Source organism: Procambarus clarkii, chromosome 32, assembly GCF_040958095.1.
Source record: "Procambarus clarkii isolate CNS0578487 chromosome 32, FALCON_Pclarkii_2.0, whole genome shotgun sequence".
Lineage (NCBI taxonomy): Eukaryota > Metazoa > Arthropoda > Malacostraca > Decapoda > Cambaridae > Procambarus > Procambarus clarkii.
Window position 1 is genome coordinate 27,190,444 of NC_091181.1, and position 20,587 is coordinate 27,211,030.

General features: G+C 38.5%; 1 protein-coding gene across 2 annotated transcripts; it reads right to left on the minus strand.

Annotated features, from left to right (window-relative positions):
- Positions 1 to 147: 147 nt before the first annotated feature.
- On the minus strand, positions 148 to 16,875 carry LOC123759308 (Sys1 golgi trafficking protein). 2 transcript variants are annotated; one of them, XM_045744192.2, is made up of 5 exons: positions 16,779 to 16,875; positions 13,201 to 13,276; positions 7,857 to 7,949; positions 7,287 to 7,354; positions 148 to 3,825 (listed from the first exon to the last, which is right to left on the minus strand). In XM_045744192.2, exons 2-5 carry the CDS (start codon positions 13,267 to 13,269, stop codon positions 3,588 to 3,590), a joined length of 468 nt encoding a protein of 155 aa, XP_045600148.1. In that variant the 5' UTR covers positions 13,270 to 13,276; positions 16,779 to 16,875; the 3' UTR covers positions 148 to 3,587. The 2 variants fall into 2 exon arrangements, with proteins under 2 accessions (XP_045600148.1, XP_045600149.1); XM_045744193.2 differs by lacking the exon at positions 16,779 to 16,875 and adding an exon at positions 16,621 to 16,768.
- Between the last annotated feature and the right edge of the window lie 3,712 nt (positions 16,876 to 20,587).

A 20,587-nucleotide genomic window follows, 5' to 3' on the forward strand; every position in this document is an offset into this window, starting at 1 on the left:
AGCAAAGGTCGGCAGGAAACGGCAAGCAGATAGGAGAAGAGGGGGGAGAAAAACGAAACAGAAGGAAAAGGAAAAGATGCCCAGCAGAATTGGAGAGGACGGCAGCAGGAGCACAAGGCTAGAAAAGGACAGAGGACTGTCCCAAGGAGCATCACACTCCGGCAGCCGCCCACTAAGTTATGTTGACTAAATCAAGGTCAAGAGGCAAAGCCTAGACTGATCACCCTCACCATTAAAGGCCAAGAAGCAAGAACCATGGAAAACACCTTGCTAAATTCAAATAAATTAGACGAAAACAAATTACAGTACCAATTTATATCTTGTCACATATCCAAATATGCCGCTTCATGATTTCTGAAACCTTGGATATGAATGTTTTCAAATCTAAGGCTTTCCTAGCCTTTTGTCTGTGATTTACTTAAGGTTGATTTAGAGTTTTCTACTTTCCTAAAGGGATGAATAAAGAAAAATGATGGAATCCCAGACCAGTCTGCTCTCCACTTTCTAACAAGAGATGTGGGGCTGTTAGCACCATTGAATGGTGGACTTGCCCATTGCTTCCTGTAAACTCTTAAATACTGAACAACAGTATTTTGAAATGAGAAATGATGATTAGTATATACTGTATATGCAAGTACGTAATTATCAAGTAATTATCAAAAGAAGGCACCAAACCGGGAAGGCTATGTAGCACTATCAAATGTGTGGGATATTCAAAAGGCGCTAAATATCACTAAGGATGATGCCAATATGACTGTACTAAACAGTATATGCAAAAGATGCAAAAAACTTTGGTAAAAAGGATATTCGTACAGTAAATTTTTTCATTGCTAAAATATTTATAATGCCGAATATGCTAAGAAAGGACTGAAGAGCTCCAGACTAGGAGTCCATTCTAATATAAAATATCTGACATGCATGACCAACACCTACATATATTACTATTATGGCAATATTATAATTACATATACAGTATAGTATATATCATATACATTTTGTTAGGTTTAAACATCAGAGTAAGCCTTAATTTCTGAAAATATAGTCAACTACAAATTCTACCCAAAGAAACAGGATGTATTTCATGACCAAGAATTTTTTTTATAATAATGTCAAAATTTTAAGACTTATTTTAAAGTTTATCATATTATACTGTTAATAAGAAAAAATTAGAGTAACAAAATACAGTACCTTGCAAATAAGTCTAGTGTAAAATAGTCTGAAGGCATTATTTTTTACCAAACTACAGTACAGGTACAAACCAGGGCCCGAAAAGACTTCCACATAATGGCATAAAAATTAGAAGTTGGAGCCATGGGAAAAAGCTACCAAGCACAGGTATACAACTAAAATCTAGAAAGAAAATTATATTAATTATCAGGATATATAACTATGATTTTGCTCAGAAAACTCAGTGTGAGAAGTAAGAGTATGAACAGCATCTCTAACATTGTTAGGAATGCCTTGAAGGATTTTCATAAATTGGCCCCAAGATTAAAAGAAAGAGTTAAGGCCATAAGAAAGCCACTGAACAAGTTACACAGCTGTTTTCATTTTGAATTTATGATGTTAGCCAACTACCTGCACTAAAGTGCAAGTTCACAATGCACTTTAGATTGAAGAATGGGTGTGTATTGTTACTCTGTACAATAGTGGAAGCCACAAAACCACTGAATAGAACTGGGTCTACTGTATATTACAAACTGTTCTTCAACCATTCATCCTTCACAACATCAATATAGTAATTTTTTCATGCATTATTCAGAAAATTCACATAACTATATTATCATAACTAAAAGCTTTTCACGTTGTACTAAGGTTTATGACACTTCGTCTAGTTCTTAACTGGAAGCATGTAATGTATATAACTTTGCTAATGAAAAATAATTTAACCAAAAACCATTGCAAAATATTAATTCATGTAATGCCTTAACATACAACACACATTCTATGGGCACTCCAAAACATGTAGGAACTGGGAAGTTTAAAAAATAAAGAAATATATATGTTAAAATTTTTGTGTAAAAAAAATAAATTTTTTTCTCAAACTCGGCAAAATGTGTCCCGATTCACTAAATACATACGTACATATCATGCACACCTTCATTTACTCATTGATATTATGCATGCTTAGAGTATGAACATCTTTTATTGCTAAACTTTGGTATACATAGCATTAATTCTGTGTTGCTAACATATGGATAAACTACAAACAATAGAAATGCTGAGCTGCACCAAGACTAGTTCTGCAACGTTTCATCCAGTCTTTCTTACACAACCTGACAAAGAAGTGCAATTCTAATCATATTACAAAACCAAATGCTGAACTTTGAATCTGAGACGCATAGTCAATATGGATAAAGCCAATGCATTGGCATATGGTAGTTGGACCATAAAAAAAAAAAAAAGTTTCTTTCAAAATTTTCAATCATACAATGAAAAACTCGGTAAGATTTGACACCATATATAATTTTTGTTTACTTTAACAGTGTACCTTTCATTTTATTTATTTATTTTTGAATAGACAAGTGTCAAATTTTCACGAATTATATTTAGTTTTAACAACGTTCCTTCAATTGACTACAATCAAACTTACTTTCTAGTCTTGACTTACTTTGTATTACAGTATGTATTGACAACTTTATTTCCATCTGTACTGCTTGACAATTGACAGAATAAATCGATATATTTTCAAAATCCTAATCTGCAACCATACATAGACAATTCATATTCAAATGCAACTACAGCACCATATTTACAAATTAAAAAAAATAAATACAAATAATAATGACAGTATTTGATAGTACTAAATCATTACATACTACATATAGAGAGAGACTGACTATCATATGCATTCAAGATTCTAATGTCTCCATAAAAAATATAAATATAAATTCACATTTCCCACTATTTTATGTAAATAAAATTATTACCATGCTGAAGCGTTTACACTAACCTTGTTACAGTATTATAAGACAATGTCTGTAGATATTTTTATAGTTCCATATTAAGATAATAAAAGTACTACGTACCCGGTATAGCCTATTATTCATATCACCAACCAATTAACACTTTGGCAGTCTAGCCTCTCCACACGTTCCCGATTGTAAACATTCCGGGCTATCTGGACCGCTCAGAGATGTAATATTTTTTTACAATCATTTTATCTCTTCTAAGTTATTTGTTGAGTTCTAACTATAAATTTGGTGTCGAAATGTTCATAAATTAATTTTCTAGAGAACAGAAGCAAAAACAAAAGTACAGTATTTGTAATAGACTATGTGTGACAGTGATGAATATACAAATGTTTATGAATAGCAATTTGATGGCGTATTTACGTATTAACGGAGCATGAAAGTGTTAATATGTTATCAATAATCTTTTTGTTTACAAAAATATCACAAGCTAGTAATATGTGTAAGTTATATGTTCATTAGAGTAACTGATGATAAAATGGAAAAGCACTCATGCATTTTTCATAAATATGAAAAATATTTAAACATGTAATCTGAACCGAGAATGCTTTCACATCATATAACGTAAGATATCACTTTAGGTTGGAATACCATTATTATGTCATATTATTAATTTTACAAATCTACCTTGGAACTCATTACTGGAATGTGCTGCATTTCAGTTCTCATACACAAGTATTCACCAAGAACGCACATTAATGTGATGGTGACGAGATTCAGTAGCCAAACAGAGGGCTGAGAAGGAAGATGGCCATTATATAACCAGCTTGCCACCAAGTGAAGAAAATGAGCAGTTATTGTGAAATCTAGACACTGCTTTGTACGTTGAACGACCTTCCATAATCCTAGTGACCTGCAGATATTAAGTGCACACAATTATAAAAGACAAACAGGAGTTCTGATAAATGATGCAAAATATACTGTACTGTATATCCAGTGCCACTGAAATTAGGCTTAAATGAGATTTAACCAAAGTACAGTATAACATACAGATGAACAATCTCACACAAAATATACTCTACATTAGTAATTATCAAGTGCTAAACTATGTAAGCTACAGACGATTAAAGTCTCTTAGATATCACTTTGGATACCTATATAGTAGCAGAACAAATGCTTATTTATATATGTATTAGATTAAAAACACAGTACTGTATATGAAGTAAAAAGACAGTTGGGATGCAAATTTTCTGACCATCCAGAAAATATGAACATTCTATTAGGAGATGGAATAATGAAATTTGGACAGTAAGAGACAAGTTTCAGTTACACTTAGTGCCCAAGAGTTAACCTTGCATGGCCAATATATAACTGGGCTAAGGGCATTTTCCCAATTACTGTACTTACGAAGGACATAGGAATAGATTACATTTAATGACTTATTATTGGTTGTAGCCTTAAATACAGTATACTGTATATTTTTGTACAGATATTGGTACACCAATACTTCCTCTAGTCACTAGTGCATATGGCAACAAAAATAAAGATTACTTAATACACGACTTTCCTGTTAAGTTTCTTTTTTATCATGTTAAGAGATGAATGTTAGTATAGATTTATATATAGTACTATACCTAGTTATGCTGAAGGCAGAGGACTACAAGAGTAATTTAGATTATATTTCAATATACTACTCTCCTGATAAGGTATGTAAAACTTTTTTTAATTTTACGCTGAATGTACTAATACAAAATATTTTAGTTATACGTATATACTTTTCCTAAAGTACCGTTCAATACTCAAAATGAATATTTATGTGGATTTGTTCATGATACTGGAAACCTGTGTATGCATTAAAGTGTTTGTAGACCCTTGTAAAATGGTAAAAAAAAATTCGAGTGAGAACAGGCACAGGGGCACTGTTCAGGAAATACAGTACAAGTGTTCCCCTGAGAGTTTAACAATGAACACAGGCGAAATTTAACTTCACTCAAGAGCTTATGAGCAACAAAAGAGCAGCCATTTCCACAAGGAAATTAGATATTGGCTGCCAGGGAAGAGTAATCAGTGAGCAACAGGTACATACAACAGCTTTAAGAGGAATCGAGTACTAAAGTGTAGCTCTAAGTTCCCAAGATAATATTGCATGCTATGATGGACCTTCTGAACATGCAGGATAGACAGAAAAATGTTTAATGAGGTGGTTCACTTTCTCTACAAACAGATATAATAAACCAGATATGAGGTAGCAACAAGAAATGACCTACCTGATTTTGGACAAGACACAATATTCCAACCGCTTGGAAGTAGACACCATCAGGGTTGGGAAACTAAAGCCACAAAGTGTAAATAGTAAATCAACAAAATCCTCACCTATAACACAAACAGGACATCCACCAACAAGTGGAAATAGAAGTAACACCAGTGCCTAGGAAAGAATGCATTTTGGAAGAAGCTATTTCTTGGTGATGAAGCAAAGATGGATCTTTCCACCCTGAAGAAGGCAAAACAGTAAAGTCTAGCAGGGGCAAATACAACCCCTGCATTCCACCATTAGACAAAAGTGGCATCAAGCACCTATGTGAAGGAAGCTTGAAGTATCTTGAGCCCCACAATCACAGCAGGGTTATGAGAACCAGAAACTGAAGCAACCAATGTCCGAACTCAGAGCAACACCCTGTCCAGAACAGCTGACAGCAAGAAAAGCGAGAATCCCTATAAAATAAAGACGATCATGTAATGAAACGGTAAATTCTAGAAACTGGGATTGCCTGGGCAATGAGAATTTCACCCAAAATATCCTAGGAGATGAGATCAATTTGCATTTGGTACTGTTGTTGAAAAGTGGTACCATTTTCAAGTTTTCCATCACTCTCTGCAAACAGTCCTTACTCATGTGATAACAGCTGGCATCACAAGTTCTTAACACTTTCGCGCTTTCCGCAAAGGTCACTCAGCCAACCGAATGTGCGCGCAGCGTTTTTATCGCTTAAGCGTAAAAACAAAAATGTGTATACTCTTTTTACTCTTCTGACCTTAGTTCTCATGCTACGTATTTCATTTTGGTACCAACGTGTTCGCAATAAAATTCTCTAGAAGAACATCAGTAAAAAAAGTCACGAAACGTATAGGGATACCAGCACCAAATAAATAACTACGAAGATGACTCGCCGTGAGCGCCCATCAGCAACAAAATGTTTTTACTCTTGGGATTGTAATCACCTCCACACTTATTCTACAGCGTTAATTTTGGTATCAATGGACTCGCAATGAAATTCCCAACACGGTGATATGAATATAAGCGTAGAATAATGATGCGGCCCGCCCGCAAGAGTGTGGGAAGTGGTGAAATTGTTACCCGGTATCGGTGACGGGACGACGCACGGCGCTTTGAAAGTTTATACTTATTTCACTCTCATGACATTAATTTTCTATGTACGCCATTCATTTTTGTGTCAATGTGTTCGCAATAGAATGTTCTATGTGCCCATAGGTAAAAAATATCAACAAAGCGTAAGTTAGAATAGCGCCAAATATAAAACAACGCTGGAACATATCAGTGAGCGTCAAACACACACGAAATGTTTTTACTTTTGTTATGTTTGTCAAGTTTATACTTGTTGCACACAGTTATTTTTGGTTGTATATTGATCGGAATAAAATTCCCTAAACAGACATATGCATATAATACATGATATGGGGGAAGCATTACCAGTATAAACGGCTAAAGTCACCCACCTGCAACCCGTTTGGGACAAAATACCATTTGATCGAAGTTATCCACACCTTTCATGAACTTATTGTACCATGCAGCCTAGTGGTGAGAAAGAGAGCCTCATAGCGCGCAGTTTGAAACAAACCCAAAGTAAATCGGATAAAAATTGAATTTTATACAAATATTTTAAAAGAGGACTCAACTTTATGTCCACTATGCGTTAGCGTTAGACGAAACGGGACGCGCCGGCGCGTCCAGATAGCGCGAAAGTGTTAAATGCTTCATTGAAGGGGAAAGCCAATTTGGCAGTCTCCAAAGAAAAATTGGCAGATTTTAATTGTATATCAAGCCTATTTTAAGTAATCTGAATAACTACTGTAGTGTATACTTGACTGACACCGAACCCAATTTTATTGTTTATCTGTAAATTTAGATTAGTGTGTTTTGGGTTACCAAGCTTATAATCCACTTTTACACTATGTAAATGTTATTTAAAATTCTTCTAAACTCACACAAACCTGCTTTTAACTTTAAATTAGTGCAAAATGCTTCATTTTGGTACATTTTCCCATCTTATATCCATTAGAAATACATTATCTACATATTTTTAGTCAAACACTTTAACAACCAAATTAAAAACCAAATTAATATTGACTTACCCCGTGAGAGCATTAAGGATAAATGCAGCCATTATAGCACGCCCATGAACTTCCTTTATCTGGATCTCCTGTAATCAGTCATCATATTGCCTCAAGTTGTAAATTGAAATGTAGTTGGATATTTATCTTTACAATATACAAGTATCTGAATCTGGTGACAATCACTGATGTTTCAGTAAAAGGGGAGTTCAAAGCAAGAGCTCAATCTTAACAAGGAAGAAATTCTGACGGAAACTGACAACAAAGAATAAGACGGTTCATTTGTTGTCCATTGAAGTTATTGGAATGATCATTAACACATGCATATGACTCTTTAAAACAAAAGGTTCTAAGAAGTCTCTTTAAGAGTGGATAACCACTATAGTTAAGATAAAACTGAAATGACTAAATGATTAATGCACAAAAGTCCGCACATTGCAAGAAAACTCTACACAACACTAAAAGAAAGAACGAACTTGAAATACTTATCCATATCAATGCATTCTAAAAAAAACCTTTAATGGAAGTAACAAAATTTTATTATTTTCAGGTGCAATAAGAAAGTTTAACTTCACAAACATACATTCCCACCTGGTACTTGAAGATGCTGTCCAGTGATCTATGATGGCCAGTAAAAAGATCCAGCATGGCTATCCACATACCAAGCCCAACATAGTACACTGCCTGAAAACAAAAGAAAATAATAAAGCACCCTGGACTCCCAATTGATCAGATAGATTTGTACCATATCCCAGCCACTGCATCCAAAGTTTGCTATATTTTGTTATACAGTACTAAGAAAACTGCAGTATTCTTGCTGCAAATGATAAACACACCTGTGTGTATGACAAGTCATACATTATATGACAAATATTATACGCGATCTAGAGTACTGTATTTTGAACATAATGTGTTGGTCTGTCTTGGACCATTATTATGACTTGATAATGGTCCAGGACAAACCAAAACATTGTTAATCTATTCATTTTCAGATTTGTGTGTTGGGTGTCTAATCTTCAGTCATATTATTGTGACTTACTATCTGCATTTAAACTATGTAATTATGTCTGGAACTCGTTCTCCTCCTGCTAATTCCCATCAAGTCTTATTAATAGTAGCACCTGAATTGGATTCTCTGCCTATATTATTCACATCAGTTTTCCATGATGGGACATCACTGGGCATACATGGGGTTTGAACTAAATTGTCACCAGGAATTCTCTTAGTTGCTCTTTGCTATTTATGCCTGGTCTCCTTCTCTTCTGCAGGCGAGATGTGCCAGAATTTGACAAAAGCTGGAGCAACTTGTAGCTGTGATGTGATGAGTTCAGTGTTTCCCCCTAGGGGTGGTGGATAATGGGATACTTCCATTTTGCCGCTTTTGTTACAGTATACCTCCCGTGCTGCAGCTGTATCATCTAGATAGCCATTCATCTATCATATCATCATCTAGAGCCATTCACTTGGACTTGACTTGTCATTTAATCTTGCTTCTCAGAGTGTGTGGACTTGACCTTCCCAGATGGAGCTGGCTGTTGCCCTGCTACTGGAATCTCTGCCCTACTTCTGGATTGTTGGGTTGTTGTTGGGACTTCTGCCTGCCCATTTGATCATGTCCTAGTCTCAGGACGTCTCCTGATCCCAGGATTGTGCACTCTTATTCTGGGCTCTGGGCCCTGGTCCTAAGGGCTGTATGTCCTGGATCCTAGACTTGGTTCCTGCCCCTGTAGTTTTTCTTCCATGTTTCCAGTGTTTTGTGCACTGGGGTCCCCTGGCTATGTGACCAGCCCCTGGGAAAAAAATCCTGGCCTTCTGGACTGTGTGTCCTGGCACCCCAAACTATATCCAGGTTGGCAGGCTGTTTGCACTGGTTTTACAAGTACTAGTATGTCTGCCCTATGCTCTCTTGCTGTATGCCCTGGGCTTGTGCCTTGGACCATGGTCTGTATCTCCTCACTTTTCTATCATTGTTCTGATTATCTGGTTTGCTCCCTATTTACCTAGGCTGACACAGCTACTGTATGGTTGTAGCTGTGTCAGCCTAGCTGTGATTCATGCTCATGCAATCTAGTTTGCTAGGACTCTGTGACCTGGTTTCTTGGGCCATGTGATCTACTTTGAGACCTGGACTGTGTGTTCCCGAGTTTTTCATCTGGTTGCTTGAACTATTGTGACCTGCTCTTTGGGGGTGGTATGTATGTACAGGCATACCTCAGAATAAGAGTTTAATCCGTTCCTGGAGACGCCTCGCCTTCCGAAAACTCGCATCCCGAAGTTAATTTCCCCATAAGAAATAAAGGGAAATGAATTAATCCGTTCCTGACTACCCCAAAAACCCCACATCAAACTAAATTTTTATACCTAATTTACCTAATTCATCTAAATAAACCTACAAAACTGTGTTCCAGTTATTACTTACCTTGCTGTCGAGTGCTGTAGGCGTATGGAAGATGGTGAGGAGGGGGGAGGAGGAGAGGAGTTACCGTTTGGAAGGGGAGTCCCCTTCCATAATCACATCACATAACCCCATGCCTTGTAACACTATGGATACCACTTCTCTTTCTAAATTTTTCAAACCAGCCCCTGCTTGCCTTAAACTCTTTCTTATCTGCATCACTCGTTGCAGGGGTATTCTTTAGAAGGTCTTCGTGCAACACCCTGGCTTTCTCACAAATAATGGCCTCCGAAACACTATCACCCCTCAACTCCTTGTCGTGTATCCAAATTAATAACAACTTTTCCACTTCTTCAAGTATTTGTGGTCTTTGTGCCATTAATGTTCTTACTCCTTTTGCCACTTTAGCACCCATAATCTTATTTTTCTTCTTAAGTATAGTGCATATTGTTGATGTGGCTTTGTTGTACTGCCTACAAAGTTCAACAACACGTGTACCGTTCTCATGCTTCCGAATGATCTCTTGTTTCTCCTCTATTGTCATCCTCACATGAGCTTTCTGGCCTTTATCCTTACCACTGGCTTTCTTGGGACCCATGGTGAGATATATAATAACAAATTGTATAGACTAATCACCAAAAATCCAACAAAACACTGAAAATCCGCGAGAAGAATTGATGTGGGGGTAGTCACTGAGCGCGAGACAATAATAAACTGAGGGGCGGCGGGGCGGAGGGGCGACGATCGCCGAACCACCACGCGCTAGGTTGGCTGTACGCGTATCAACAAACTCGCGTCCAAACTCGCCTCCCGAAGTAACCATCGCCTTCCGAGACAAATTTTTGGAGTAAATACACCTCGCCTTCCGAAAACCTCGCATACAGGGACAATCGCATTCCGAGGTACCACTGTACAGTATATGTTCTGCCATTTACCCTAGTGTTTCAATCTGTTTGCCCTAGGTTCTTGGGATTTGAGCTTTGAGTTGTTCAATATGTTACCCGATTTATTCTAGTTGGTTACCTCTGGATTCCAGCCTACGTGATCTGGTAATCCAGTTTGTCAGTTAGCTGACTCGGTTGAGTTACCTGACTCGCCTGCTCGACTGGGCGAGTTACCCCTTCTGCTTGTGAGGATTGTTAACATTTCAGTCTAAGTATTCCCATGACCTTCATAGAGAGTGAGAACTTTTGATTCCTTTGGGCGTCCTTGGCCTGATGTATTCCCCCATCACCACTGTGTTTTGCCTGTTGTGTTTACTTTTTCTTTGTGAGAGCAGCCGAGTCCCAGTCCTTGTACGAGTTTGCCTTCTAGCAGCAGGTTTGTCTGCCTGTGTCCCTTGGGTGAAGTCTACGTGGTCCCTCTACCGAGCCTGAATTTGGGCAGTTCTCCTTGGTTTGTGCCCCTTCCTGGAACCAATACTCAGGTTCAGACTCTGGTTCTTTTCTATGGTACTCTTCTGTTGCCCAGGGGGTACCAGGTGCACTTTAATGCTTTTCCGTTCAAATGTCATTTTTGCCTCTTGCCTGTTCCTCCGGGTTTATTTCCTGGAATTTCCATGCAGTTTATCTGGTCTACTTACCGGCTGGGTTTTGAGCATTTCTGCTGTTGGGTGTTGCTTTCCACATTCTATCTTCTAGCTGTTCATTCACGATTTGACTCTTAAGTTATTTGGATGCCACATCAAATAAAATTTGATGTTAATGATCTTTGATACCCTGTACCACCAGATTAAGTCAGAGTTCAAATGAACCAAGTGCTGTTGCCCTAGGTACTTCGCTCCTTGTTGATAACCACTGTGGACGGTCGATCGTCTGGTCCTTACACCGCTGCTCACTGACTTGGTCCAAGTAAAGCACTTTTGAACACTTTGTGTTGGTCACTTGTTTTCTTTGGACATTCTTCATCACAAAACTTGTGTGGTACTTGGGTGGGTAACTCAAGTGTTGATTCTATCATTCACCTCCCAGAATCCTGCCTTTGTTTCCCAGAGGTCTGCGCTGAACATTTTTCTGTTTATAATTCAAACTTTTTTCAGGAAAAACGTAAACCTCTATTGCAATACTGTAGCGAGATAGTTAAGGGAATCCACCAAGAGGTACAGAACAGAAATAGTATCTAATGAAATGAAATGAAACTTATAAATAACCCTCAGTGGCTCCCAGTTAAACGAGTGTCTCACTAGCTGGCAACTCTGTAACCTGAGCTCCACCTGGTGGTAATTATGGAAGGTGAGAGAAAGGGTCGGTAACCATGTCTTATTGTTTCTACAAGTATTGGATACGTATTTTATATGAAGCTTTAAGTTTTAGTGTAATTCATGTTGACATCAGTGGCATTAGATCTCTATGCTTCCCTTGTCTGAGAACGCCATAGTCTGGTCCTTTGTGTAAATTTGGTGTAAATCTGGTCCTTTGTGTTTGGTAGAAGTCAAGCTGGGAGAAGGGTGAATGATGTCACCAGGTGCTGGCCCAAATTAAAATGTGTTGGGTTGATGCATTGTAAATGACAAAATGGACACTTACAGCAGTAATAAGGTTGGACCAAGGAGAACATTTCAGTGGTGATAGTTGCTTCAGTTATATTTTCTGACAAATATATAAAATTCCTTGGTGACTATGATTTGGCACAGTATCAAGTTATTGGGAACCGTTTTTATCTTATTCAGCAATGATATACTGAACACTCAAAATTTATATTTATTTTGTGTGATTTACTGTACTGTTTTAAAAACATGTGCTTTAATTTTTATTGTAGTGCAGTATATATGAAAGATTACAAATATTCTTATTAGAAATGTAGTAAAGGAATTTCTCATACCCTGTACGGATGGTCATCAAGTTAAATGTCTTGAAAATTGATATTACTTCCATCCGCAATTTTGAGAAAAATAAGAAAATTTGAACGTCAAGATAGATAATAGGCACACTAGGTGTTAAAAGCTAGCAGGCAAGGTACAGAGATAGATCTCACTCTACCCTAGTCGCCGACAGGCAAGCAACTAAATTAAGAGGAATAAGCTATGGGGGACAGGTTAAGAGAACTCAGTATAACAACCAATAAGAGAGCAGGAGCAGTGTTGTTATAATCACAAGGTACAGCACATGATAGGGGAAGGGGAGGGAACTATCAGGAGAAAGTGCCAAGCCATTACAACTATATAGCACTTGGAAGGAATCAGGATAAGTATTTGAGATGGGACAGGGGGAAGGAATGGTGTCCAACCACTTGGACGGTTGGCGATTGAACGCCAACCTGCATGATGTGAGACCATTGCACTACCGTCCAGCCCAAATGGTTGGGCTGGATGCATAAGGTAATGAAGGTTAATCCCCTCAAACAAAGAAAATAGGAAACGAGGACATTGGTTGAAGTTAGAAATGAGTTTAAGAAAAATAGGGAAGTACTAGTGCTCAGTATGGGTGGTAAAAAAAATTAATACAGTGATCGAAAATGTCATGAATGCCACTTACATCCACAACTTCAAAAGCAAATAGTTCTATAGTCATTAAAAGAAAAGCACTGTAGTAGGAACCATACCTGCATAGTAATTATCTGTGATACAATGAGTGGTGGGTCCCATATCTTGTATCTGAAGCCTCCAGCCATTATTAACCTGAAGAACAAAATAAATTTAAAAATAAAGACTTGTAAATAATTAATATCCTTTTCAGATATACGAGTGTTCTTTTCATCAAATACAATTATTGTTTTAATTATGAATGAATTAACTAAAGGTTTTTTGAGGGCAGCTGATCAAGGGAAGTATCCTTCGTGCTATGCTAGGCATATCTCTTAATGTAATTAAATGCCTTTTCTTGATGGGTCCTTAGTGGTTACTTGTTACTAGCAATCTGGATAGCTCTACCCAATTCTAAGCACCCAGGCCCTTACAGCCCCAAACATAGAAAACAAGACTGCAACAATCCATCCAGTCACTAAGGTACTAGAACTAGTCACTACTAGTTCACCCACTAGTAGGTAGCTGTACACCAGCTACTGGACCTGCTTCTCCCCCACTTTGCCATGTCAAGTCATTGCGTCAGGAAGACAGAAGGCCCAAATATAGAGGGACCAAGAGTGGCAAAATGGACCAGATGTTCCTCCAAAGTGCTTTCACTGGGATGAATCCTGAAAGGGCTAGCATGAAGAACCTCAAGCAAGTACACCTCTCCATGATGCTGCTACACCCAGGCTCGCTCACATCAAAGGCTTTCAAGCACACAGACTAAAACATTTGCCACCAGCTGGAAAACGTGCAATAGGCCAATGTGATTGCTTAGTTTGTAGAAAAAAAAAAAAAAAAAAAAAAAAAAAATAGAGATTAGAAACATAAACATGGTGTAAAGTGTGTGCAGTTTCATTATGTACTGTCAACTGCTTCAACGACTACCACTCTCTCCAAGACTTCTAAATGTGCAATAATAGTGCAAAAACCTGTAAATAGTGTGTGCATGTGTGTAAATATAATAATGAAACAATGTGAATACATATTAAATGGGAGTAATTGAAAAATTTGTGTGCACATGTGTATACTCAATGTATGCAACATTTATTACCATTGAACATGATGTAACATCATATGCAACACAATTAGTGAATAATATGTGATAAAATAGGCCTAGACAATGTAAATAATGCCGCGAAAATAAATTCGTGGTAACTCTGGTTGCTTGATGACTGCGCGCGACGCCTCTGGGATGCACCTTGCATGAGTGAGCATGCAGGGTGTGACGTCATCGCTCATATTATGGGCTCATTTACGTCATTGGTAAGTACAATTAATTTTTTTTCTCGTGTTCAGGGAACACAAATTAACAGGTTAGGAAGATTTTTTTTTTTGTTATGAGTCTGCGGGTGACAATAGCATATTTGCCCTTAGCAACACAAGGGTTAATGAAGGGTCCCAGTAGTACAGTTGTGTTTGTTGTTGACCAAACCACACACTAGAAATTGAAGAGACAATGATGTTTCGCTCCATCCTGGACCATTATCAAGTCAATTGTGAAGAGACGAGAAAGACACAGACATTAGTAAGGCATGAAAGAGGTGAGGAGTAGGAAATCTTGGAGGAAGGTAAAAGCAAGGCGAAAGATAGGGGTAATGGGTATGAAGGGGGTAATAAAAGGAGTAAATAGATATGAAAGAAAAAGTAAAAGAAAAAGAAAGAGAAAAAGGATGGGTAGGCCACGTTTAGGTCACGTTTGTTAGAAGTTTAGAAAAGTTTAGAACATTTGTGTATGTACTGTGAAAGGGAAGTGTCCACAGAAACAAAGCCAGGACTCTGGTTCATGTTGAGTAGGTTGTGTATCAGAGCCGATTCAACAAGATGGTGTCTGAACAGTAGAGGCAGGAAAGATTATTTTAGAAGAAGCCCAATCAATAGGTTGATTAGAATCCCTAACATGACAGAAGAGAGCATTGTTTGTGTCTTCAGACATAACACTTCTTTTGTGTTCCTTAAGTCTGTCATTAAGTGTATGGCTAGGTTACCCAAGTATTGGAGAGGACGAGACGAACAGGAAATAGAGAAGACACCCGCGGCATTAGAAGCAGGAGGAGAAGTGTGAACAAGATTACTACGAAGAGTGTTAGTTTGTCGAAAGGTGAGCTTTATGTCAAGAGGACGAAGGGTATTAGTAAGAGTTTTGAGTTCAGATATAAAGGGAAGGCAGAGCACAGAGCTAGTAGTGTTGGAAGCAGGTTTAGGATGAAAGAAATTATGTTTAGCTTGAGAATAGGCACAGTTGATAAAATGTAAGGGGTAAACAAAGGCGAGAGAAAGATTTGTAAATACTGTAAAGTAAATTTCAAAATTAAGAAACTGAGGGGTCACTGATGTGTAGAGCGCGGAGGAAGCGAGACGAGGACACTTTTATTTAAAGGAGGAGGATGGTAGGAAAAGAAGTGAATATATATATCACTATGCATGGGTTTGTGACAGAGAGAAAGAGAACCCGGTCAAAGAGCTGTGAAACATACATGAACGTCAAGAAAAGGAAGGACGGCATTGATTCCCATTCAATTTGGAAATGGCTGGAAGGAGCCAAATTGTTAAGAGAGGAGAGGAAAGGCTGGAAAAGAGTAAGGTCATGGGGCCAAAGGCAAAAATATCATCAACATAGCGAAGTCACAGAGGGACGATTATCAACAGTGGGAAAAAGAACGGTTTCGAAGTATTCCATATAGAGATTGGCAAGAACAGGAAAGAGAGGGGAACCCATACCGACACCGAAAGTTTGATAGAAGTACTTACCATTGAAGAGAAGGAATTAAGAGTCAACACAGAGTATGACGAGTTCAAGGAGGACGTCAGTGGGAAGCGGTAGATGAAGTTGTGTTTGTTCTCGACTCAATAAAAAATTTCAGGTTTGAATCCCGGATGGACAGAAATAGTTTGGTGCATTTCCTATTACCTAATGCACCTGTCCACCTAGCAGTAAATAGGTACCCAGGAGTTAGTCAGCTTGTTGTGGGGTTGCATCCTGGGAGGGTCACTAATTCAATCTTGGGGAGGACCTTGATATAAGCCTAACATGATACTGTATGTATAAACTAGTTGCTTGTCCCCTGACACAATAAGTGGGAGCATACCAGAGATTTATAGAATGTATTGTGTTAGGGGGGCCAGGTAGCCAGTATATATATATATACAGTACATGTTAGGCTTATATCGAGGTGCAAAGGGTTGAATTACTGACCCCGCCAAGGATGCAACCCCACAACAAGCTGACTAACTCCTGAGTACATATTTACTGATAGGTGGATAGGGAGCATTGGATGAAAGTTAATGTGCTCAACCATTCCTGTGCCACCTGGGATTTGAACCTGGAAATCTTGATTGAAAGTCGTTAACAAACCTAACTGCACTACTGGGACTCTCTATTTTTTTTTTTTTTTTAGTTGAATACACCAAAATGCTCAACATATTAGTGGCTTGATGTATTGTACTTCTCTTACCTTCAAATTCTCCAATGTTCAAGTATCATATATATATGTACCCCTTGCATCTACAATGTACGATTAAAGTGAAATCCCAAATATGAAGACAAACGAGCAGAATTAGGTTCAGGCCTTGTTGAGCTCGACCTGGTCACCTCCAGCCCTCACACACTCACCAGCCGAGTGACTCACAAGAAGCACTCGCAAGGTACGGGTGGGTAGAGGCAGCGAGGCACTCTAAGGGCAACTATTGGGTCTGTGACTGAGTGCTGGACCCTCGTCATCAGTGTTGTTGTGGTGAGGCGTCAGGGACCACTCCCTCAACCTCCACCTCACACCTTAACCCACAATTTATTGTCAGTATCTTATTTGTAATTTAACGATTGTTTAATTCATTAATAGTAATTAATGAAACAAATAATCTGCAAATAATTGCAGATTATTTGTTTTATATAGTTGATCTCTTTTTTACTCGATTCATATGGCCAGAAATTTCATTTTTCCTGAATTTACCTAAAATTTACCCGAGGACCTCAACGAGGACAGGAAGCCGGCAGATTTTCGAAGGTATTTCTACTTGACCTAATGATTTTGTCAAGCTAGAGTTTGAAATTCAACAGCGATTTAAACATTTACAGTTTCGGCGGGTAGGTTGTTCCACGGGCTTATTACCGTGCGGGTGAAATGTTTATTTTATTTATTTATGTATAGAAGAGTTCTTACATTCTTGTAAAGCCACTAGCACGCATAGCGTTTCGGGCAGGTCCTTAATCCAAAATTTTCCCCGGAATACGACCGCGACCCCATCATAGCCCCTGACACAAGACTCACTCCCTTCCCTACCACACAGGGAACTTCCACAAGGTCGACCACTAAATCGATCTCAACTCAGACTTCAGCTCCACCAAGGACCCAGGCTGCACAAACAACATCTTCCACTCCAGCCCCCAAAGCTTTCACCATCTCAGCAAATGCGCTCATTGAAGTGCTATCCTCGACCACCATCACCATCACCGACGTGACTGAACCAGGTTTCAACCACCACACTGCTACTCCAGAGCCAACCTCAGCCTCAGGTTGTGAGACCAAAGTAAAATCCACCAATTACAGACTACGCTACGGACGCCTCAGACGAGGAACTCGCAGTAGCAGCTCCATCGCCGCCGCACTCCACTTTATTTTATTTATTTATTTATTTATATACAAGAAGGTACATTGGGTTTATGAGAGTACATAGCATGGTGCGTTTACATTTTTGTAAAGTCACTAGTACGCATAGCGTTTCGGGCAGATCCTTAATCTAACAGATTGATTGATTGATTGATTGATTGATTTATTTAAGTGTGGCACTTCGTACAAGATTTCCTCATGGAGCCCACCACACCAAACTTCAATGACAGCACAGCTATGTCAACTCGAAGCAAAGTTCATACTAAGAAAAACCGCAAGATCTAGAGACATTCACAAATTCACAAGCTCTAAAATTGGTACAGCCAGCATTCTGAGACAGCCCCCCATCCACACACACTTCTAAACAAAACAAAACAAATAATAATAGGTAAGGTACGGTAAGGTATGGACGTCTGGCTGCCGCTCGCACTTTTCCGCCCCCCTGGTGCTTTGGATGGTCCATCAATTCCACGACAAATACTTAAGAATCATCGGCCAGCTGGGTTCAGCCCTCGCTCTTTTTCTCTAAAGAAAAAGAGGTTCCTCCTCTCCAGACTGTTCTTCCGTCTGTACCCACTTTCTGCTCCCTCTTTACCTGTACAATACATTGATTGTACTATGTACAATAGTATGATTGTACATAAAATACTAAGAAATTAAATTTCACCAAATTAAGGACAACATTAAGAAAACATGGAGCACTATTTTAAAAATATTATGATAAAAAACAGATTTTTAATAAAAAAAACAATACTGTACTCCTATCCAATGACGATGGTGTGCTTTCAGTCTCTGACACTATTAAAATCAATAGCTTCTTCTCATCATTGGCAAATTATATTCCCATCCTCCATAACAAACGTTAAGAACTTACAGGAAAACTATCCAGAGCCTCTGTACCTAACTCCCGCTAATTCCTCTGATGTTAATGAGATAATCCTTTCTCTTAAAACAAAGTCAAGTGCCCTTGCTGAGATACTAACTCTAATTTAGAAAAAAACATCGAGATTTCTAGCTTCAGTCATTGTATTGCTCTACAACAAACCGCTTGAACTCTAAACCTTTCCGGATATTCTAAAAAAAAAGCGAGAGTAACCCCAGTTCATAAATGTGGTGATCTCACTGATGTCAACAATTTCAGACCTATATCAATTCTGCCAACCTTGTCAAAAATATTTGAAAAGCTAATCTACAAGCAGCTTTACTCTTATCTAACTAAACACAATATACTTAGCTCTTGCCAATATGGCTTCAGATCCCAAAAAAGCACTATCAATGTACTGATTAGTATGATTAACTTGATACATGCAGCTCTCGATAAAAATGAAATTCCTGTTGGGTTATTTGTTGACTTACGTAAGGCTTTTAACACTGTCAACCACCAAAACCTTCTTCTTAAATTACAACATTATGGAGTCAGAGGTCACTCCCTCCAATACCTTCAATCGTATATAAGTGACAGGCTCCAGTATGTTTCTGTGAATGATTCTATTTCTCCCATCCTACCCATCAACATTAGTGTTCCACAGAGCAGCATACTTAGCCCTCTCCTCTTTCTCATCTACATTAATGACCTTCCAAATGCCCCTCAACACCTCAACCCAATTTTATTTGCTGATGACACAATCTTCATTTTCTCCAGTCCTAACTCTTACTCTGAATGATACAGTGAATACTTAACTAAATGAAGTCCATCTTTGGGTATCTGCTAACAAACTCACCCTTAACATTGACAAAACCTTCTATATTTTGTTTAGTAATAAATTCTCAGATCAACTTAATCTAAGAACAAGCAATATCCAAATTAATAACAAAGTAGATGGTAAATTCCTTTGTGTTCACATCAATAACAAGCTGAATTTCCAGGGCCACATTCAAAATATGGACACTGCTTGTATGCAGGCAGTGGAATTTCTGGTGGGGGGGAAGAAAAAAATCACATGTGCAGCAGGCGTTGCGCACGCAGCAAATGGGGGATACAAACGGGGACCGAGACGGTCCCCCACTCGTCACGCTCGTTCAAGCCACACGCTCCTCATCAAAAGGCGCTACACTAGGCTCATTTAAGCTTCATGAATATTCCTGTGGCTTAGTTTACTTATTATATTTGTTTAACTTACATATTTAAGTTTTTTGGTATATACGGTAGGCAGTTCCATGGGTTAATAACCTGTGGGTGAAAAAGAGCTGATCGATTGAAGATTAAGCCACCCAAGAGATGGCATGAGCTGCAGTTCCCGTGGCACAGTGGTAAAACACTTGCCTATTGCTTCATGAGCAATTTGGCCTGGGTTCGTATCCTGCCCTGAGTGGATTGACTAGGCCCCAATCCTTAGCTGTACACCCAGTAGTGAATGGGTACCTGTTGTTAAACACTGTGGTGGGTTTTAGTATTTGACAAGGTTCTGAATGTCAGTTTCTGTGGAGTGTTAACAACTGAGCCTGAGCAACTCACATTGGTGACCCATTGAAGAGATGAACTTAGATGTGAGGCGACAGCAGAGAAGATAATGAAACAGCTAACAAAACTGGATGAAACTAAAGCAGTAGGACCAGACAAAGTATCACCGTGGATACTAATAGAGGCAGTGCAAGCCCTCAGCATGCCTCAAGCAAGGATCTTTAATGGGTCACTCATGAAGGAAGAGTGCCCAGTTGATGGAAGGTGGCAAAATGGTACCAATTTTCAAAAAAGGAGATAATGAAGAAGCATTTAACTAAAGACTAGTATCACTGACAAATATCCCCTTCAAAGAACTTGAAGGAATGATCAGGTTAAGACTGGTTACACACTTAATTAAGAGATAATTAGGTA

Bases quoted from the DNA above. Each gene is read 5' to 3' on its own strand.
- LOC123759308 (XM_045744192.2), bottom strand. From the start codon at position 13,269: ATGGCTGGAGGCTTCAGATACAAGATATGGGACCCACCACTCATTGTA. The intron at 7,355-7,856 runs GTGGGAATGTAT...GACTGATTACAG, and splicing joins ACAGCATCTTCAAGTACCAG to GAGATCCAGATAAAGGAAGT. The intron at 3,826-7,286 runs GTAAGTCAATAT...TAATATCTGCAG, and splicing joins ATCCTTAATGCTCTCACGGG to GTCACTAGGATTATGGAAGG.